The following is a 22,861-nucleotide window of genomic DNA, read 5'->3' as shown; positions in this document are numbered from 1 at the left end:
CTCATTTTTCTATAATGTAATATGAAGCACTCTTGTGTTTTGATTCCATGGACTAGAGAGTTTAATGTTCCAGCTTGCCATGATAAGGATATGATCTGGTTAGAGATAGAAACAGTAAAGGAAATTAGCTATTCTTTAACATACTGTTTGCCTAGCAATTTCATTTAGGATCGTTTGGAGTAATCTTGGAATACCTTTTGGATTTTTTTTTTTTTTGTTAGGGTTTTGGTTTTGGTTTTGGGTTTGTTCGGTTTTTTGGTTTTTGTTGTTGTTGTTGTCCTTGGCCTGGATAAAAAGTGGGGCTTTAAGATATTTCTCTTAAAATAAATGTGAGGCCGCCTCATTTATAGTCAGCATGCCTTGATTACTTGCAGACATGCTGGAAATTTACATGCACTTTTCTCCATTATAAAACACTGATCTGTTCAGATCATTAGCTCCCTCATGACTAGAGTTTGGCAGGAGGCCAAGGCAGGCTAAATCTGTAGCTGTAAATCGTGAGTTGAAATAGCAGAAAGTGGATTTGTAACTTTAAAAGTGTAAACAGTTTGGAAAATGAAGTAATTTTACAGTATGATTGATTGCCTTAAGATTGCACTTTAAATTAGCCCAGGGTCTCCACTGCAGATATATGCACTAACTGCTCATTATATATTTTCACTTTTCTTTGGAACAATAGCATTGTTGGTCGGCTTTGAAACAATGTATGTTTCTCCTGGAGTGACCTTTGAGGAAATGAATAGTTTTATTGTGTGTCCATTACTTTGCCTGGAACAACATTTTTGAGCTATTAATTTGCTGTGGTCTATAAATAAAGGAATCAAAATGCAAAGCAGCTGTATTATGCTGCGAATAGTTCATCAAACTTATGTTTAAACATCACCATTTGAGATGGGTAGTGCGCTGTATAAATAATTTTTTTTTTCCTTCTGAAAAAGAACTAACGTTTTGCCTAGCCTTGAATCTCATAAAAGCAAAATTATTATTTTTAGCACAAACAATTGGTGAATGTTCTGGGGAATTGCTACACTGCATTCCCTCTTTCAAGGACCCTGCTTCACTTAATTGTGTGTCCCTGGGATATGGGGCTGTGGGCTGAAAGGGAGGGAGTCATTGAAAGGGACATTCAGGAATGTGGAAAACATCTACTAGATTTGAAATGTTAAAAGTTTAGGGCATCATCTGCGATGCAGCAGCCTGCTGATGGAAGAATGTAAGGCTGTGTGATATCTGGTGCCTCCTGAGCTCTGGCTGTTTGCAAATGGTGGATGAACCATTTTGCTGCTCTTTCCCAAAGAGACACAAAACCCATTGATAATGTTCCTGCCTACCCAGGATGAGGTTTCCAGGGTGGAACAGCACCTCCGTGTGACTTGGTGGGTGTGGGCACATAATTTACCTGTCTGAGCTGGGCATAGAGATTGTGTGCAGCCAGGACTGTGGGCTTTGACCATTCAAGAAATAAGGAATGTAAAGCTATTAAACTGACATTAGTGGTGCTTACAAACTACAATAAGTAGCTCTGGCTGCTTGAATAGAATATATAATAAAAACTCCTAAAATTTTGTATCAGTGTGTTTTTCATCTCTTGCCTTGTTCTATATTTGGTATCTACTATTCAGTAGATACATAGCTCTGTTTTGTTGTTCTTATGGAAGCTCCTTTCCCAGAGAAAGTTTTTTCCCAGTGTTATTATGCCGCCTTCATCTTCTTTCTCCCTCCACGTTTGAAATGAAGATTTGCACTTGTGAAAGAGGTCTGAGCACAGGTCTGGAGCCAGGACCTGCTGAGTGCTGAGCTCAGTGACTCATTCGGTGGCCTTAAGCAAGTCAGAACATCTCTGATGAGGTTATTTCATATGTAAAACAGGGGAAATAATACTTATCTGTCTACCTGCCTCATAGGAATACCCTGAGGACTAATTGGTGTTCATTAAGTGCTTTGAAATAGGCAGTGTTATCTATTATTAGAGCAGGTTCCAGACTGGCAGATAATGTGTTAGGATTGTTTCTGACTTGGGAGCCTTCCTTTCTGCTGGCTGTGGGACCAAAGCCTATCGGGAACAGAGCACAAGCCTCCTGGTATTTCTGGAAGATTGGCAGGGTTCTGCCAGCCCTTCCTAGGCAGGTTTGCTGGAGACTCGACTCTTGCACTGAAAACTTGGGGGAAGAGTTTGCCTAGAGAAAAGAGTGGGAGGATACTTGCTTGTTCTCCTCATCTCATAGGCATAACTTGTCCTGAAATCCTTTCTCACCCTGCCTCCACCTGAGGCCTTTTCCAGTAATTCAGGCACAGCTTCTCCTCTTTTCCAGGGATGGTTTCCTGGTCCTGCAGAAGAGAAATCCAGTATTAGTTCTCAGGAGGAGCATGGGGTTGGATTGGTATGTTCCCATCACAGGGAGCCCTTCCTTATTCAAAAGGCCATTCCTCTTTCTTGAAGAGCAGATGCTTATGTTCTTTCCCTTCACTGGATGACAGACTCCTTTGCAAAGTGCTCAGAAGGCAAAATTTAATTTTGGGTAGAAGATCCTAAATTCTGCAGGTGTGTGTGTCTGCTGAAGCCTGGGAGTCTTTTCATCATCATAACAAGGAGGGTTGTCATCTGGCCGACAGCTTGTTTTGTTCTCTGATGCATCTTCTCTCACCGTATACTTTTGTACCTTTCTTACAGATGCCTTAATAATCTAGTTCAAAGAACCCAGCCCTGTTCTCACTGAAGCCCACAAGCCTGGTCTTTCTACCAGTGAGACTAGGACTCGGTCCAAATTACCTGGAGAGAAGCTTTATTTTTCTCCATTTGCTCCTCACGCGTCTCTCAGGCCATGAGTAATTTGCAATGAGATGGGAAAGCCTATGTGAAATCTTCCAAGGGAATTTTCTCTATTTTAATAACATTAATGAAATTGCTTAACATTTCATCAGCTTTTTCAGTGTATGTTGCTGGGATTTTGGTGCTTTCTGATTTTTGTTCAGTACTAGGAGGCCCTTACCTTAAAAATGGGACTGAGGGCTTATATGAGCATTTGGACCCATTGTTGAACCTCAGTGCTGCAGAAGCATTTTTGCACAGGTGTCGGTGGATACCATTTTGAGAAGGTTCTCTGCCTCTCCTCTTGTGCCTGTGAGAAAGGGAAGGAATCAGGAACAAGTGTCCCACAAGCTCTCACATGCCTGCAGCTAATTCTTTTTCCACAGAAATAAGGCTTTTCCCCAGGAGTACCTAATGATACAACCTTGGTCACACAGGAAGGCCCTGGCACTGCTGAATTTCAGCTCAGTTGCTTTGTTCGTCTTATACTGCATATTAATCACTTTTTGGTCCTATGTATCCTAGACAGGGGTGTAAGTTAGCTCCCTTTTCTTTTAGAGCTTCTTCCTATTACTCCTTTTCAGCTTCAGTTTACTTTGTTGTGGTGCAGAATAGGATTAAATGAGCAACCATAGATTTATGAGCCACAACAACACTTACTCATATGCCTGTACCAGGTTTTAAGGCTGCATTACAAAAGGCTGCGTGTTGTTTTTTAGAGCAACAGTTTGGGGGTTATTTGGTGCAACGTAAGTTCAGTTACGAGGTGAGGGTTTCCAAGTGTGGAAGTGTGGTACAGGTCACTTAGGTCAGTGGCCTGGAGTTTGGCAACTCCCCTCTGGCCTTTCCTCATAGTCTTCATGTTGAGTTTGATCTCTTCACTGGTAAGGAGGGGATCCTGAATAAGTTATTTTGGGGAACAGGTACGTGCTCTGTTGGGAAGAGACAGAGGACAGCAAATTCTTGGAAAAGTATATATGACACTAGCATTTCTGTAATTGCTCTTTTTTAAAAAAAGAAATGGCATCATGTTTTTTATTCCAATTCTGTGCCACTCCTGAGTTTAAGCATTATTACACTGCAGATGATAACACAATCTGTAAAATTCTTAAACTGCAGTTTTTGTTTCCCAGATTGACTTATTTTTCTCTTCTTGTCTTTGATTGGCTTCCAAAAAAGTTATTAACATGTTGGGAAACAAATACAAGGGGCCACTGAAGCTTATTAAAAATTGTTTCTTTTGTTCATGTCTGGCAGTTGACAAATTGTGTTGTGCTCTATCTTATCTGCTCCTGTGTGAAAGGTTACATGAGAAAATGGCTGCAAATAAATTGCTATTGAATATTGTTGAAGACTAAGCATACAGCTTCTCTATTAAGGACCTCTTTTAAAGCTCTCTATTCAGACTCCCCCTGCACGTCTCTCTAACACTTGTCTGTTATATTATGTTTGGCACAGAAGGAAACATTAAACAGAAAAGCAACATCTGACTGTGGTGTTTCTAGACCCTATTATCCCTCTGTCAAATGTCCACATGAGCAGGGTACAATTTTTATCTATGTTGGTGATAATTTTTGAAGCCTTTACGAACTGTCTTCATAGTGAAATGCTAAAAACAAATGAAATTGAAAAGCATATTTTTACAGCTTTGGAAGTCTTACTTAAATCAGTGTAATGAGACTCACTCAGTAAAATGTAATTATTCTCACTTCTCCATGTGTCAAACAAATCAGCAGTATGGTTGGGGAGGGGAGGGTTACAGTGAGCTTGTTATTTTTATACAGAGTAAGATACTGCTTGTGTGTAGTAAATTGTAAATAGTAGATAATGCAGTTTTTATGTGTATTAAATACCCTGCAAGAATTAATAGGGTTGTTACTTCATTAAGGGTTTCAAAGAGGGCATAAATGTCAAAAGCAGGGCTTGACTGTTTAAATCACTGGACCATTTCCACCCTCCACCCCTCATGTCACAGCTCTGGGACCGGCAGCTTCTGCCACTGCTATTTCGAAGAGGGTGCAGTTCCTCTGAATTTTCACAATAATAATGAAAGAGCCTCATATGAGACACCAAAATAAGGCTTTTGACTTCTGGGTGCAGTGAAAATAAAGGCAGTTGATTCTGCTGCAAGGAAGAGGTGATGAATCAGTCCCTTATAAGTAGAGCTGTGTTTCCTTGTCTGTCATTTATGTTTGAATGGCGTGTAGGGGTGAAAGAGAGAGGAGCTGACAGAAGACCTGGTTAGTCTGATATTCAACCCAGTAACTCACTTTAACTCTCAGTAGCTTTCAACTTCTTTTCAGTTTTTCATGCTACACAAGTATGGATTTGTCATGGGCTTCTTCAGCACAGGAAACAAAGACCATGAGATTAAAATTCATCAGTCCAGAGAATATCTTGAGGAAGAAACAGTTCAGTCCTGAGCACTGCGTTGGGGAATCTGTTACGTCTTTGAGGTCATTGTTCCAATGGTTAATTATCATTGCTGTAAAAATGTGTGCCACTGTCTTGCCAGGGGCTCTAGTTGCATGTTTCTCCACCAGAGTAGAGGTTTTCATTCTCCAGTATTTTCTCTCGACAGTGCTACGCATCAGAAAGTGGGACCAGGACGCGTGATCATATAAGCAGTAATACTAATACAGAGGATGAGAAGGGGTTGTAGGTAAAGTGAGTGGATGTGAGGATGTGACCATTCCCCCCACCCCCACCACAAAGGTGTTGTAGGGAATGTATGACTTCAACCTCAGCTGTAGTACTTGTGTTCATGACATAACTCCCATGCTCAAGAATTTGCAGGATCAGGCTCTATGTGTAAGTACTGAAGAGTAGTTCAGTGGTATTTTGGATGGTGTTCAGAGATTGCAGAAAACAGTGCATTAAATAGCGCTTTGAATTGCAAAGTGCTGGTTCAGTTTTGTCTGTGGGAATGATAACACTTATTATCTGATTGTTCCCTGTGCAAATCTCACCTCAGGAAAAATTAAATTACGTTTGACTTCAGCTAAAGGAAAGTATATCATTATTTTCTTTCGTTATTAAAAGGGATTTTTACTGTTTGTTTGTTAAAACTGAAGCAGCTGCCATGTTAGAGCCTTAGATGATTTAAAAGCAAATACAGAGGTAGAGCCATTTATAATACGATTGGCTTGTTTAATGTGATTTAATTCCTCTTGTTGGCTTTATCATATTGCCAAATTATGTTTTCAGCTCCCCTCCCCTTTTTAAATCTTTCTTCTTTTTGTTATCAGCAGAATTAAGGCTACTTATCAGTAACCACGACAACCAGGATAAATACTTGTTTTAAAGCTGATGCACATTCAACCTGAATGGTCTGCATGACCCAGAACATTCAAGAGGACAGGCAGCATGTGCTCCATTCTACCATCAATCTCTCCCTTCCCCCAACCCCATCTGCTTTAGAAAGTTAATAGGGCAGTTTAAAAACCTTTTAAAGCCAGAGCGGTTTTCTGTAGCCATCCATAGCTGTTTGGACATGGGCTGGCCCACGCTTGTGATCTGAAGAGTAAGGAGAGAAGGAAATCTTGGGAGGCAGGGAGGCGATGCCACAGCCACATCCTCAGTGTTAGCTTGCTTTTCTTGGGTTCCTCCAGCTGCTGTCAAGGCACCTGCCTTCAGCAGGAGAGTGAGCTGCTGCTCTGCAGACCCTTTGTGGAGGGGAAGATAATCGTGGCTGGGCAGCAGCTGAACAGAATGAAGGAGTGACTGGAATTGTGTGGGACAGAGAAGATGGTCACTGGTAAGAGAGAAGCCTCAGCACGGAGCCCCCTGGTCCATGCCCATCTCTGGTGGAGGCAGGCTGCCTGGGTCGACCAGAGACAGTCACTTCCCTTTTGAGGAAACTTAGGGATCTCTCACTTACCCAGAAATTTCCCAACAAGAATTTCTGCCTGCGTCTTTGCTCTCTCCCTTGTACTCTAAATTGCTTGATGCTGTAGAATAAATCCTTTAAGCTCTCTCTGTCTCAGTTTCTCTCTCTGTGTAATGGGGATAATAATTTTTTACTCATCTGCATAAAGCAGTTTGAGGCCTGTGGATGGAAGGGTTATATAAAAGCTGAAAATGACGAGTGTCAGTCACTCTTCTTTTGAGTCTAGAAACATCTTTTAAGATTTATGAGGCACTTCCCAAAGTGCAGGAGCATCCTGGGAGCGCAAGGTTGGAGCTGCAGTTATGAGGAGCTGAATGTAGGATTAGGATCTGAAAAAGGATGTGGAATACCTGCTTGAGAACTTTTTCATAATAAATTTCCTTTGTCTTCAAAAATTGGATTTAGGATTTGAATTTCGAGTGATTTGGCGAGATAAATATTGTAGAATATTTGATTATATGGGCATACTTCAGTCGTCATAGGGTTTGTCACCTCTAAATAGGAGTAGAACAACTCTGATCCAAATAACCAAGTGTGAAATGTTTTTCAACCGTGTGCTTAAAGTATGTATTAGATGATGCTGTCTTTTTTTTTCTTTTTTTTAATGACTGTACTGCTGTTCAATTGAATTTCAATCTCCAGTAGATTTGTAAGTATTCTCTTTCTTTCAAATGTTAAACTAAGCTTAGGAATTCTTTGAAAGGCTGATGTTCTGCTGGCACTGTGACAGAAGGGCTGGGGAAGTGGCATGAAATTCTGAGAATTAGCTCTGTCTCCTCCTTAAAAGGGGAGAAATATCTGACACAGGCAGAAAGGCTGTACATTTTATTCTCACTATTGGCAGAAATGACTTTTGCCTTTTGCTCAATTTAAAAGCAGAAGCAGGCAGGCAAACAAACGTCCACGTTTGGATTACAGGCAACTTGTTAACAACATCATTATCTGGTAAACATAAATGTAATCACTGTGTTCTATCCTGCAACACATTGCCTTTGTTCTTGATTGCATTAGCATTCAAATAGAGGGAGGTTCTCAAAGCAGTGATGAGTAGCATGGGTCCTGCCTACAAAGAGGTATCCCCCTTGTGTCAGTAATTTACCCAAATTTATTTAAAACCAAAACCACTAAGTTCCTGTCCCATCTCATGTGGCTGAATCATTACTGTATTTGCATTTATCTGTGAGAGAAATATGATTCTTAGATTAATATTTTTAGCTCTTGTGATTAATTAGCCTGCTGAGGCACACCAAGTGTCTTTACTAGTGTGGATAAAGGCCGTGGGAATGAAAAGGCAGAGTGGGTTGGAAGAGCTGTGTTTGAGAAGCCTTTCCTCACCACTGAAGAGAGGCTGGATCGGTGTGCTGGAGCATACTTTGTGACCACGATGCACCTTCTTGAACCCCTCAATTGTTGCTCCTAGTCCACAGCAGACTCTTATGTGGGGCGTCAATTCCTGCTGTGGTTCTCAGCCTTGTGTCTGCGCAAAGAATTCAGGGTGAGAAGTGGTCAGGCAGGAGCCAGGCATAATGTTCCCATCGAGAGCTATCCTTTCCTGCACAGGACTCCCCAGAGGTGTAGGTGATGACTCTCATTGCTGCTTGGCCACCTGCAGTTATCTTGGAAGTTTGGGAGGTTATAGCTGGACTATGATATGGGAAGGTGTTCTCATTGCATCAGTACTCTTAGAGATTTTGAGGTCATAAAGGCCCAGTTTCTTATTCCTCTTTGTGGTTATTCTTTCATTGTTTCGCTGTTTCTGTTGCTTTTGGACCTTTCGAGAGATTCAGGATTTTCAGGCAGTTGTGTGGTAGGTTCATTTCTGTCTGCTGAAAAGTGCTCTCTTTCTTTGGGTTTTTATTAGAACAGGCAGCTCTGAGCTGTGTAGAGCCTGTCTGACCTGCAGATACTGGTTTTGAAGGGTGAGCTACACATCTTTGCTTCATCTACACCTGTGTTCTCATGCCTGTACTGCAGAAAGTCATTGCCAGAGGAGCAGAACAAGAGAAGGAGAACTAGATCTTAACAGCTGGAGGGTCTTGGGAGGTCAGTGAGCACACTGCCCTGCAATAGTCAGGAGACCTCCCATCACAGGGGTCAGAGCCGTGTTCATTCAGCCCTGCACCAGTCCCTCCAGACGTCCAGATGCATCCTCCATTACCTCTGTATCGCCTGCATATTGATGATAATGGTCAAAGCCATGCATACAAGCAATTATAAACTAATTATGATATGTGAATCCACTGGGGGACCCCCTTAGTAACAGAGGGTTATGAAAGAAGGTGGAGGAGCCAGGGCACTGTGTGGGAGAGGAGGCTGATGGACAGAACCCTGCAACTTCCTTCATTTTCTCTCTATATTCCAGATAGCTCCCTTGCTCAATTTGCTACCCACACTCCAAAGCATTGTCCCATTTTATCTGGTTCCCCTGGTACTTCCATTGCTTTATCTTGCGAAGATCTGTGTCAACATTCATCAAAACAAATGGCAAGCCTGGGACCTTTTAAGTAATTTTTTTAGTTAATAAAACCAATCTTCTACTTCTGTTATGTTAAAAGTACATTATCTTTTTATTACAAACTCTCTACAGCTCTGTCTGTTTTCCTTCTTGGCAATTTCACGATTGCTCCAGTTGATTGCTGTATGGAGAATTACAAAATCATTAAGGGTGGGGTTTTACCAGCTGACTTACAGTACAAGCCATTTCTCAAAATTACCACAACAGTGCAATACTGATGTGTAATTTACGTCACAGTATGTTTTTATGAAATAGTTTGTGGCTTATTCATTTAGATCTAGAACTGAATATCTCTTCTTTGGCTTTTTAATCAAGCCTGCAGCTTTTTTTTTTTTCTTGCCTTCCTTTTTTCCACATTTTTTTGTACTTTTTAATATTTACCACTCCGAGGCTTGGCTTGCCTCCAACTTACCAGCTACACGGAGGAGGAAAAAATAGTTTTTTGGGTTTTTTTTCCCCTTTGCCTGCAGTTTAACTGCAAGTGTGTTTTCCCTTTGATGTATACATTTTTGTTAACTGCCTCAGAAGAAATGGTAGATATGTGGTAGAACATATTGAACAGAGGTAGAGCAGAGAATTGATAAGAGGTGTAAAAGTTTGCAGTCTCAAACCGTACCAAGCAAGTGATTCTGCTTAGCCTCCTGTGCTGGTACATTTCCTTTTTAAAAATTACTTTCTGTATAGTGTCTTGTAATTAGAACAGGAAATCACTGAGTAACTGTAAGAAGAAAAAGAACACTTGAACTGAAAAGAAATTTACCTTCTGAGAAATATTTACCTTTTTTTCCATTTAATTTTTTTTTTCCCTTCACGTTACTGAGTTGTTAATGATAGTAACAGATGTACCGACCCTTATCTGTGTCATTGTTCTGCTTGTGTTTTCTGGGGGCGACTGAAAAAGTCATTTTCAGTAAGACAAAAAATGAATGGACAGAAAATGGGAAAAGCCTAATTACAAAAAATATTCTGTGTCACAACAGAGTAGCAATTAAATTGAAACTTCAATATAATTATCAATAACAGTCGAGCCTGGAAGGGTGCCAAGTGCATAAAGTTAGTACTCAGCCTTTATGTGGTTGCTAGGAGGACTGCAAAAAGTATAAAGCTTAGAGAAAGAAATGTCTAATGTAATAAAGTAACAGAAGGTAGCATAAATCATTGTGAGAGCAATTAATATTGACATTATTTTACTTAAATTGGGTCGAAACTAGACATTTAGTCTTACAAGAGGCACAGATTCATATTTCTTCTGCAAGAATAACTGCGCTTTCTGGGAAGAAGTGGAGTGTGCTTTCATAGCACCAGCCTCATACATATTTGGAATCTTTTAAGAAAAAAATCTTAAAATGTTTGTTTCTGTTGGCATCCAAATGCATTTGCACTAATACGATTAAAAGAACTAAAGGGCAAAATACTTGGCAGCTTTTGCAGCTGAGGTAATTAGGTACAGGAAGGAACATGCATAGTTTTTCCATCAAGCTCTATAAAATCCTGGTGTGAAGGTCTTTTTAAAGAGAAATAATGCTTACTGATGTTGAGGGCAGATTATGGCAGCTAGCAATAACATTATAGGCTGATGTTTCTGAAACAAGCAAACAAAAAGCATGTTAGAGGGGTTTTTTTCTGCTCTCTCTGTAAATAGTTCTGGCTCTAGATGGATTTGTTAGGAATTCGTCCTTTTTAACAGGCTTTACTTTTTTTTTCTTCTGGGGCATTTAATTGTCTTGCCTTACATATTAAAAATGGTTGTGCTGATTTGAAAAGTCAGTTCTTGCATAGATTCATTGTGTTTGGCATTTCATGCATCTCTTACTTACAAAGACAACTTGAGGAACATGTAATCCAACATAAATGCCAGGCTGTGCCAAATCCCAGCTCTCTTTACCCCTTACAAAGGGAACTGTTGCATTGTGTATCTCTGCAGATATAGGCACTGCTCAGAAGGCAGGGGTGGAACCTTGCTTCCTAATTACAGTTTCTCTGTTTTCAGCCCTGAAATATAAAAAATAAATGAAAAGTTGACTTTGGAGAGGGTTATTAAACCACACAATTATGATGTAAGCATAGGATTAGAGTCATTTCAGTTGAGCCTCACAAGCAGAATACTGTAGGTATTCTCTTTTACCATGTTCTGTCTGTTGAATCTAAAATGATACACAGAAACAGAGCATCTCGGTTTCCTAATATCTCAGTTGTATGTTTTTAGAAGTCGTGCTGCTTTTCTTAATATTAATGGAATGTGATCTGCATTTTGGGCTTTGCTTCTCCTAAGAGTGAACTCTTTCTGATATCATATTTCTGAAAAATACTTGCAGCATTCACTAAGTCCACCACGAAATGGCACGTGTGAAATTTTGATAAAAGCAAATAGTAGTTCTGCGTTGGCCTTGCATTTTACTAGGGATTGGTCTACTTTGATTTCTCTTTTCTCACGTGGGCAGGGTTGAAGAAAAATCTGTGTTCCAGGAACACTGTGTTTGTGTTTCACTAAACAAATTTTCAGTTTATTCAGCCTTTGTTCATTCTTAGATGTATCTATTGAACCTGGAGAAAAAAAAAGGAAAGGAGACAAATGCATGGCAAAGTACTCACTGGAATTGCACAAGCATGTATGAAAGTGATCCTGTAAAAGTTACTTGATTTTAATTTATGCCAGGGGGTTTAAGTCGTCAGTTGTCAGGGGTACAGAGTTTGTGTAATTCTTCGCAGGGACTTGCAGCACATTTGTCTAGAAATGAATGGTTTACTACAAAGGCACGTGGGACATATATTTATATACATGCTATTTAAAAAGCTGACCACATCCTGGCCTAAGAAAGGTGCTGTCAGATCAACAGATTCAGCTCACTGCTATCTACACAAAGGTATAAAGTAGTAATAACCGTCAAGCAGGTGTACATGAAACTCTCAGAGGAGCTAAAGGATGGATCATGTGCTTATTAATTCCTGGAACAGTGTTCCTGATCTGATTTTTGGAGTTCCCTAATAAAGAAGAGAGAACCTTATTCCCAGGAGCAATTGGCTCAGTCATGCTGGTGTGTAGGCTTATGGGATACTTGTTGAAACAAAGAAAAGCATGACAACATCCTTATTGGCCAGAAGAGGTTTTAGGGCCATCAGTTTTATTTTCTTAGGAAAGAAATGTCAGTGCTGTTTACCAATATGTATGACTCCTTTGTTTTTTCCCTCCTCACCTATGTCAGGATAGTGGTGAGAGTTCTGAGTTTTTAAAAGCGATGACTTTCAGGAGCTGTGCTAGTAAAGACAGCGCTTGGCAAGTCCGTCTGTCGCGTTGATTTTTTTTTTTTCTACAGCATTGCCTTCATCTGCAGTGATGACATTCTAGGTGATATATCTGCTTCCAGAGACTTCTTAAAATTTAGGCTTTTATGTGTCAACATTTCCATTGCCTTACTTGAATCCAGATGGGTTGTGCCATCATATTTAGTTGGGAAGAACTGATCTGACTTTTCTTTCAATGTCTGAAGTGATTTTTTTACTTTAGGGTTAAGAATGGTGATTTCAGGGTTGGTAGTGGGATTAACTAGTAGACATTGTGTCTCTGGCAGAAGAAATAGCTGAGTTACTCAGTAATCAGAGTACAGCAGAAAATACAAACTGAATGGTGTTGCATTGTCTTCATTGGCATGCCTGGAAAGCCATGTTCAGTTACGTACCTGAGAAGATAAATGAGCATAAAAGGAAATGCTGTTGAGTACTGGCTACATACCTGCAAATGAGTAATTTCTCATGTTTGTATCCCTAGTTGAGTTTGTTTGTTGTTTTTTTTTTTCCTCTGAGGTTTCGTTCTGGTTATATGATGACACTTGATTGTGATATTTCAAAATCTGTCCCCTTCATATGCGATATCATCTAAAACATGGACGAATGGAAAGCTCTGAGGTCTAGGCTGCTTTATATTTTGAGCCCAGCAGCACAAGCTGTTTGAAAATTCATTTGCTTGTGCTCTGTAGGAGTTTTATTGAATCCTGCTGCATTTGCAGTTAGTGTGAAGAAAGTTGCTTCCAGCTAGTGGGATTGAATGACCTGGTCAGATCAGCCCACCTCCCTGGCCCAGAGGTCCTTTGGTAGTTGCCAGTATCAGGTACTTCTAAGGAGAGGTAATTGCTGTATGCTCTGAGGCTTGTATATTATTATTTTTAAAAGATGTTAGCTGTTGTAAACACGATTGTAGTAAAGCTATATGGGGAACTACGTAAAAATTACAGATAATATTTCTGTTGAAGCAGCCAAATTGGCAAAGTATGGAGAACACTTTGATTCAGGCCCTTGGCCAGCTTCTGCACAGCAGTGTTTTCTTGCTTATCCAGGTAGTTGGTGTGATTAAATATGGGAAAACAGAGCAGAAAGGAAGAAAATAACCCATTTTAATAAACTTTCTTCAAATTTCTATATTTAACCTTTCTTTTAAGACCCACTGTTCTGTAAAAGTTAGGTCTTGAGAAAAGATGAACTTATTTCAGAAAAAATTATCTTTTTTGAAAATACTTGAGTTACAGCTCTTGTTTTTTTCTGATATACTAAGAGTATTTTTTTTCTGTTCTTTCAGGTGAGGATGACGAAGATTCAAACCTTTTAATTCTCAGCTACCCACAGTACTGTCGATACCGTTCCATGTTAAAGCGCATTCAGGACAAGCCCTCTTCAATACTAACAGACCAGTTTGTTTTAGCCCTTGGAGGCATTGCAGTAACAAGCAAGAAGCCCCAAATCTTCTATTGTCGGGATACATTTGATCATCCTACCCTAATAGAGAATGAAAGTATATGTGATGAGTTTGGTAAGTCCCATTACAGCTATTTTCTTTTTCTCACAAGTAAAGACATTTTCCTTCTTTTAAGTGTCCACTGATTTCCAAAGGGAAGATGTGATTCTTTTGAAGTGAACCAATGCTATTTATGATTAAATGTTCAGTACCAAATATGCTATTTCGTCTCTAAGACTGAAGGCTTCTGGCCGCTGGTGATGTCAGTATTGCAACTTGAGTTGGCAGTCAAAGATAATGTTACAAGAGTAGAGTGTAGCACAGTGACTGTAAGGATACCTTGTCTGGGTCTGAAGTTCATGTATCTTAACCATTCACCTGTCTTCAGTAGCTTTATGGTGTGTGTTAAGTTTTTGAAGTCATTGTTGGTGCAATACGCTAAAAAATGCAAAATAGGAGAGAGTCCTGGCACACCCCAGTGTTGTTGCAGAGCACTCTTGAGCTGTGCTCCCAGGGCCCTGTACCACTGTCAGCTGTAGCTGGCATGTTTCTGGTCATCTTGGAATTTGGGCTTGTTCAACATGGGCTTTTGCCACTGTTAGGAACTTGATTTTATGAGTGCAGAGGTACTTCTGGGAGGTGACCGCTTAACTCAACAGGCACAGAGAACACTCTGCAGCTCTAAAGGAGTGCACAGCCCCTTACAGCTGGGAGAAAAGACTGCACGATTTGATGTCTGATAGCAAGCAGGTGATTTCACGAAGGGATATTTTTTTTTTGGTGTCAGGTCATCCCAATGACAGCAGGTGTGCGTTGAATATGTGGCAGAATGCATGTTGTGTAGACACCCAGTAATGGGACGAGTATAGTTTGTTTAGCAGTGTACAGAATTAAGTTTAATCCCCCATATCACCAGATGGATGAGTTCTGTGGCTGTTTGCCAAGTCTGCATAGTGGTGAGTACACCTTGGCTTGCAAGACTCACACATCTCTGCAAGGAAGCTCCATGGTCTCTGAAGGAAAAAAAATTCTGGTGATGCCCTTAAACATTTAATAATGAGACTGAGAGGGAATGTTTCTGATGGGAGAGTCATTTACCTGTTTTTCTGAACTCGAGTGCACTGGCTTTGAGCTGGGTGCCCACCTCAGGCATTGTTGTGTCAACAGAGAAACCCTGACTCATCTGGTGGCATTTTGGGGCATTTTGTAAGGTATGTGCTCCTGTGCTCTGCCACTCCATTCCCAAAAGGCAGAAGAGCTCCTTCCTCATGTGGTGGTGTCACTGGAGCACATGATGGGATTGGTTTTAGTTTTGTACTGTCAAGATTTTTCAGAATCCAGCCCAAACTGTCAAGTCTGCTCACACGCAAACAAAACATTACGGGATTTGAGCGAACAATGAATAAAAGTGTTAGTTGTGTGGGGGTGGTGAAAAAAGTTAATTTAATGCCCTGGAAGTTTGGTCCAATGACACAATAGTATCGTGTTGGTTTTTATTTACTCTGAGCTCAAGCTCAGAATATAAAGTTCAGTTGTAATTGACTCTCCTTTTTATGTGGGAAAGGTTATTTTAGGCTTGAAGGCATTTGATGAGCCTACCATCTGCTTTCTGTGGAGTATTTTATTCAGGGTCATTCCTTGATTACAGGTTTGTTGAAATAGTTGGATCCATAATGCAAGTGTATCATGGAATATTAGTAATAGATGAATCAAAGAGATGTGGAGTGATGCAGAAACTATGCTTAGTGAACCATAGCAAGTGCTTTGTTCAGCCTCTGAAAGCAAGCTATGCCATTCTCTTGACCTTTGCAAGGCAATTATCTCATTATCAACCAGAGCCACAGAAATCTTAGCCATAGAAATTAAGAATGTGTATTTAAAATCCAGTTTGGTTTAAGAAGCAGACTTTTAAAAAGTCCCCACGAAAAAAACAGCTGCAAAAAAATCTCCAAAAAACACTGTTTAAAAGTACTTACTATGAAAATAATGAAGTAAAACTTGCAAACCCTACTGTTTTAAGCAGAAAAAAACTGGCCAGTATGTGGTTCCATACCTGTATTGCAAAATGTATGGTGTCAATTATGCTACCTTTGTTGAAGACAACAGGCAAAGTACTAGTTTATCTTTTTCTTCGCTGGCAGGACAATAAAATGTGCAACACTTCATTATACAAACAGTTTACATTGATACCATGTAAATTGATGTCACATGTGGAAAGCGATGACTGCTAAGGTTAAACAGAGGCAGGGTGGTACAGCAGATAAATAGATTACTCTAAGGCACTGGTACTTACTCATGAAATCTGAGAGGATACCAGTTTACAAAAACTGACTAAAATTCTGAAAAGGTGTCTGTAAGGAGATCCAGACTCATTTGATTTCAACGTTTTGTCTCTCTCTTACCTTGCAAATGAAATGTGTGCAAAAGGAACAAGGTAAGAGTGTGTATGTCACCATTTTTACCTGATATTCTCCTAACTCTAAAGCAAATATATGAAATTTGGGAAATGCTTTCTGCTAATGTCTTTATGTGGGAAGCACTGGAGCACTGGTTTCTGATGTGGAGGCCAAGTCTTCTTCAGAAGCATTGCTTTTGAGGCAAGTCTTACACATTCTTGGTATGTTGGAGTATTTTTCAACAGATACAGCACATAACAAACGAGGCACCAGAAACACGTTTGCAAAGAACCCCCAGCATGTAAGCTGTTGTCCTTGTTAGGCAGTTTTAATAGACCAAAATGTTTTTCCTGGAAATGCCCTCTCTACTTTTATTATAAATTTATAACAAAAAAAATCGTTGGGCTCTGACTTGTCCTCATACTCCTTGCCTATTTTTCCCTCTTCTAGGGTTTAACAAAAATAAATAAAGCAGGAAAGAAGAATTAAGTTTCGCTGACAACAAATAATCTTGGTTTTGGTGTGAGCCTTCTTAAAGCAGAAGATGTGTGTAGATGCTGTCTGTGAGCTCCCGCAGGTACAGCTGGAAGGGATGCAGCAAGGCTTTGGGCAGTTCTGTGTGGATGTTCTGTGTTTCCATAGACCCTCTGTGAGGCTCAGGCTGTGCTAAGCTTCTCCTCCAGCTCCAGTTTGGGCTGCCACAGGTGTTGCCAGCACCCCAGCTACCTGTGCTTTCCTCCTCCCTCCATGTCCACTGCTGTATGGCATGTGCCCAGGTGGTTTGGACAGGAGTATTTAGGACCAATTCTCTTGCACAGTCCTCTTCTGATTCTCCTCTGTGTGCCACAGCATCCTGTCCAGAGGCCACTGGAGAAGCAGGCTGCTGAGGAATGGGCTCAGCAGCTGGAAGGCTCAAGCATTTGCATGTATTTCTTTGCAGCTTGCCACGGAAGAACTTGCTCTACATTTACAGAGGAAAGACTGCTGTGAGTGGGAGGCCTCTTGCTCCCATTCTTGTTGATATAACTACTGATTAGTTAATCCAACTGCCTTGGAGGGTTCCCCTCCAGAATGCAAATAGGCTCAAAATCTTGCTTCTGTTCAGAAAGCAGAAGACATAAACCATGCTTGGATGGCTTGATAGCCGAAGTTCCTTGGCTATGACCACAGTCAAACTGCACACGTGTCCCTCATCTGAAATAAGAGCAATTAGAGGTCCTCACCAGCGTGTATCAGGCCAGGTGGATAATGAAATGAACATGAGCAATGAAAACTAACAATTCATTTCTCTTCAATTCGAGACCTTTTTCAAAATCTTTTTCATTTATCAGCCTCTGGGGTTACTGTTACTGAATAACTTTTGTAAGTGCGTATCTTTTACTGGCATCTGCTGTGTGGTCATACGTGCTGCAAGAGAGAAGGAATGAAAAAATTGTAATAATTTTCATTATAGACCAAAGTGATCTAGCTGGAGGCAAAGCTGCCTGGGAGTGTTCAGAAGGTGTATCTGAAGGTCACTGGGCATAAATCAGTGTGCACTTGTTGCTAGAGCAGCACAAGTCTGTTCTGTGTTTGCTTGTGCAAAAAAGGTGACTTCAGCCTCCAGGCTTGTGCCAGCTCCAGGGCATGGAGTGGCTTCCAGGGCACATCAGTGAGCCAGGATCCTTCTGTGGTCTGGGTCATGGAGAGTTTCAGCTCCATCAGCTTCACCAGGTGAAGGTCTCACACAGAAAGATATGCCATGGTGCTTTGCTAGATAAATGTTATAAATCCTGTCTGCTGAAGATGAATCCAAAGGCTGTTTTTTATTGTAAGGATGGGCTTGCTTTTTCTATAAACAGGAGGAGTGTGAGAGAAAACTGAATACCTTATTTCTTCTCAGATTTTCAAAATCTGTTTGGTAAATTTTAAATCATTCTGGATTATTTTTGCAGCATGCTGCATCCAATATGCCATTAAACAATCTGTTTGGTCCTTGGAGTACTTGAAAATACATCTTAATGCTCAAAAGAACTTTTTGGGTTTGCATGCAAAACCCAGTCTTTTAAATGAAATACTTAATACCAAAAAGTGAGAGAACTACAGCCTACTGTGGTCTAAATACAATTTTTTTCTCTGAAAAATTAACTATCTTAATTTGGCCATAAAATGAGCAATGCAGAAGGAAGCTGCTCATTGAAAAAGAAAAAAAACCAAACCCAAAATAAAACAAACAAACAAAAAAAACAAAAACTCCAAACAAACAAAAAAAAAAGGCCCCACTTATCTCCTCTCCCCATCCCCCAAACTAAACTTAATGATACATTGCTTGCTAGGGGAAAAGTTATCTACATTAAAATGCAAACCTCAAAACCTTCAACAGCTCATCTGTCCCTGTAAAACAGTGGAGAAAGCAGTTTGTCTCACTTCCAGGGCTGGCAGGGAGTGGTTAGGAATGAGGGGTGACTTACCAGTCCTCCCAGCTGCTGGAATTTCTGAGCCAACAATTTCAGAAAGACTTACCCTCCTTCTTGTCATTGGCCAGGGAAGCCATGGTAGGGCAGCATTATGAAGGAGAAAGGACTTTTTAGGGATGGGTCATGTGCCAGAAAAGTTCTGTAGCATGAAAGCTGCTGACTTCAGGGTATAGAGTGGTACCATTACTCCTGGTGTAGCTGAAATTTGGTATTTGCTCTCATTATACACCTTAGCATACAGAAATTTGTGACTCAGAGATAAAATCAGTTGTTTAGGGGAAAAAGCAAAATAAAACCTCTGCAGGGAATGAGTCTTTAAAACAAACAAACAAACAAGCAAAAGACGGAAGAATGTTTTCAGTCTAAATGAAATGCAGTTTTCCTGTTGGTGCTTTATTTTACTTGTGTGAGTCAAAGTTGGATTTTCTTTTAAAACTAGCTCCAGTACAAAAATTGTGCTTGGGCTGACTGGGTGGTTTTTTTCAGGTAACGTAAAGTTATCAGTGTTACTGCTGTTGTCTCTTTTGGCTGCCTGCAGGATAATTTATCAGTGAAATACAGAAAAAAACCTGAAGTTTCCAGATGCTTCAGGCTTCTTTGTTTTAATACAGATGTACCATTGGAGTGGAATTGGTGTTAGTGTTCCTCTGCAAAGACTGGAATGTTTAAAACATTTAGAACTTCAATAGGAAGAGTATGAAGACATTTTATTAACATGGATACTGGGAACTCCTTAGATGGAGGTTTAGGGTAGCATCTCCAACAGTCTGAAAACTATGCAAATTTTTTCCAAGGTCTTGGGCAGGGTGGCTTATCTAAATATTTCAAATTTTAGGTCTCTCAAAACAAAAACAGGACATAGCTGGAGGGGAAGTAGTGATTAATGCATGATAGTGCTATATACAATATAGATAAATGTACGTTTCCTGCTCCCATCCACCCCACCTCTGCAAACACAAGCTTTTAGCTTGAGAGAGTGAATTTGGAAATGTTCTGGATTCTGGTCAGATTTCTTATTTTGTTAATTCAACTGTCAAGCAAGATATTAATGATCCCCAGATGTTGTTTATAATAATTGACTTTTCAGTTGTGAAAAAAATATTTGGGGGGGGGGGTTTATTTTAAACAATTGATATTTTCTAGTGTGCTCTGCAGCATTTGAATAAAATGTCTGAAGGCAGAGCTGTTTATGTGCCCAACATAATTGCTTCTGTTAAGTGATTTCTTCATTCTTAATGTTTTTAGCTCTTTTCCCCCACACATCTAAAAATAAATATTTGCAAGTTTTACATTCTGTCACTCATTGAAACACATAAAATATTTGTATACTTAAAGCAAAAAGGCACTGATAAGGGGTCACATTCTGCCTTCCTTAGTGGTGTAAATCCAGGATAACTCAATACACTTCTGTGGCTGTTACTCAAGATTTTCACTAGTTAACCAAAGACAGAATCTCACCCAATGTTAACAGCAAGCTGTTAAGTGAACATAAATAATGTGTAGTAAAGTAAGATAAAATACCTTCCTGTCTGCAAGAACTTGACTGGAAACAAGCTCTGTTAGCTTCTGCTCCTTTCTGGGGCTTTTTTAGTGCATTTTCACTAGCAACCGTAGTTGTAACCAGGATAAATAGTGAGATTATTTTTCACTGCATAATCAAAACTCCTTGATGGAGAGCACTGATTTTATTTGGGTTGGGTGTTCCTGCTGCCAAGTGGAAGGGCAGGTACAACTTGAAAAGCTTCTTGTGCCCGTTCCCCCTGGCGTCCCTTCCAGCCAGGAGTGTGGTGGCTGCACGGAGGAGCAGCCTGAGCCTGGCAGCATCCACCCGTGTCACTGTGAGAAAACTGTTCCCGTGGGACGGTGCTTGGCAATTTCTGGTGGCTCCTTACTTCTTCAGGTGCCCTTGGTAGCAGTTTTTGAGACAGGGGCCTTACGCCATGTGCCTGCAGTGACCGTGTGGGTCCATGGCTCGGCTGCTTAGGGAACACCAGAGCTGTGAGCCGTGGAGTGCCCAGGATGGCTTGGGCTGGGGTGGCTCTGGGCTTGGGGCTCTCACCAGGCAGGAGGGCAGAGATCCTCTCTCCGCAGTGCCCGTGGCAGAGTCAAGGGCCTGGATGCGCCCGGAGCTTCTTTTTATTTTTCAGCTTGGTGACTGTGATGGACTGAGGGGTTTACATGTTTTACGAGACAGAGTTCAGTGGAGAATTAATGTGTAGTTTCAGCGAACAAGGGTTTGTGAGTGAGCTGCTCTTCTGTGCCTGATAAATGTAACCCACAGCATGTGTCTTGTCATCTGTTACACACACCTCTGCTTTATTGGTGTCCATTCAATAAATGACTGTAGATGTACATTACTAATTCCTTCTGTATAAGATGTCTCCTTGATGGCTGGTTTTACATTTCAGCTATCAAAATCATATTTTGTGATCAGAGCAAAAGGTAAGCCAGGCTGTGTTCATCATATTTGTGAGCCATCACAAACGTCCATCACAGGTGGTTTTATTTCTGGAGCCATCTCTTTTGCCTCATGTTCCTTCGTTAGTGCATCCATGTTTGACTGTTCTCCTGGTTTCCATGCTTCCCTTGGACCACCAGGCCTGCCCAGACTCTGGAGCTGTGTCTCAGAGCTCTGGGCCTGCTGGCAGCCCAGGGTTCATGAGCAGCATCCCTGAGGAAGTTGGGTCACAGCAGTGGCAGTGAGCAAGGGAGAGAGACCCTTATGGCCAAGGAAGGAAGGGTCCCCGTTCCCATCAAATGGAAAAGTGTGTCAGGATATGTTCACGTTCTTTGGATTAACACACACACCCCCCCCCCCCCCCCCCTCAAAAAAGACAACATTGTAATATTTTCCAATGACTGTTTATCATTAATTACGTCACCCTTCATTTAAATTGCTATTATTTCTCCTTAATGCTTCATGGTGCCTGCATAATTTACAGCACTGGCAGCTGTGGGACTATGAAATAACCTTTCACAACCACCATACAATAGTAAAGAACATGAAGTTTTTGTTGTTAATTATTATGGGACTCCTTTAACTTTTTTTACAAAGTGACATAAAATATTGTTGAGGTACTTATGGTTAAAGTTACTTTTACGTGGATCTATTTTGTTTCTGGCTAGTTCTTAAGCAGTCATTTGTGGTTATTATGCCTAGGGAAATATTATGTCAGAACTGGTTTAGCAGTATTACTGTGTATCACATGTCATATATTACATGTCAGCACTTGAGGCTGTCTTTCAATAAAAACAAATGTAATTTTAGTTAATGGTCTTTTAGGTATAGGCCATTTGTAAACTTACCTGAGTCCGTACTAAAAAAGCTTTGTTCTCCAAGAGTACACTCGGGTAATTTCATTTTGGCTTGAGATAGAATTTCCAAAATATTTATCATTATTTCAAGCAGAGGGTGCTGCCTCTAAAAAGCAAACAGTTTCCCAATAGGGAGGTTAATGTACACATTTTAAGGAGCTGTAACTGTTACTCATTACTTTGTTTACTTTTCCCCCCTTTGGAGCTCACGCTTCCCAGGCTCCCCACTGGTCAGGCTGATAGGAGTATCCCAGGCAACTAAGCCACCTAATGATGATACTTCACTCTGCTGTTTTAATGAATACCTTATACCTTCCACGTAATCTGGGGGTGAAGGGGGAGAGAAATCAGAGGTTGAAGGTGAGTTTTAGGTTTCCTTGAAGTTGCATTTCAAATTTGGAAAATGCAAACTTACGCAAAGTAAACTTTGAGTCAGTGTGTCATTCCCCCTGGTTCCAAATATTATGCATATTTTCCAGTACTTACTTATTTGAAGCAAGAAATGAAGCATATAGGGTGTGCCAAAAAGTTTACACAAAGAATAAAACCATGTGAGTGACTCATGAGAACTTTTTCTGGGGTTTGGTTTTTTTTTTCTTTTTTTTTTTGTTTGTTTTGTTTTGTTCTTAATGTGTAATTATTTAATTACTGGTAGGCAAAAAAAAAAAACAAACCATAATTTCATTCTTTCTCCCCAAATCTATGTTTGAGCACCATAAAAATGATCAAAGCCTTTATTTGTCTCTAGTTACATT

The 22,861-nt window shown here is 40.4% G+C and overlaps 1 protein-coding gene across 3 annotated transcripts in view; it reads left to right on the top strand.

Moving 5' to 3' along the window:
• The window catches only part of ARID5B (AT-rich interaction domain 5B), a 114,582-nt gene that overhangs the window by 32,303 nt on the left and 59,418 nt on the right, over positions 1-22,861 (top strand). For 2 of the 3 annotated variants that reach the window (XM_062496522.1, XM_062496521.1), the window contains one exon: positions 13,784-14,014. In XM_062496522.1, coding sequence (XP_062352506.1) covers positions 13,784-14,014 — 231 coding nt within the window. Of the gene's footprint in view, positions 1-8,672; positions 8,742-13,783; positions 14,015-22,861 lie in introns of all 3 variants that reach the window. The other variant, XM_062496520.1, reaches the window with a different exon arrangement.

This window comes from Cinclus cinclus, chromosome 7 (genome assembly GCF_963662255.1).
Source record: "Cinclus cinclus chromosome 7, bCinCin1.1, whole genome shotgun sequence".
Lineage (NCBI taxonomy): Eukaryota > Metazoa > Chordata > Aves > Passeriformes > Cinclidae > Cinclus > Cinclus cinclus.
Note: the sequence above shows the minus strand (reverse complement) of the source record. Positions and strands in the feature narration are given on the sequence as shown.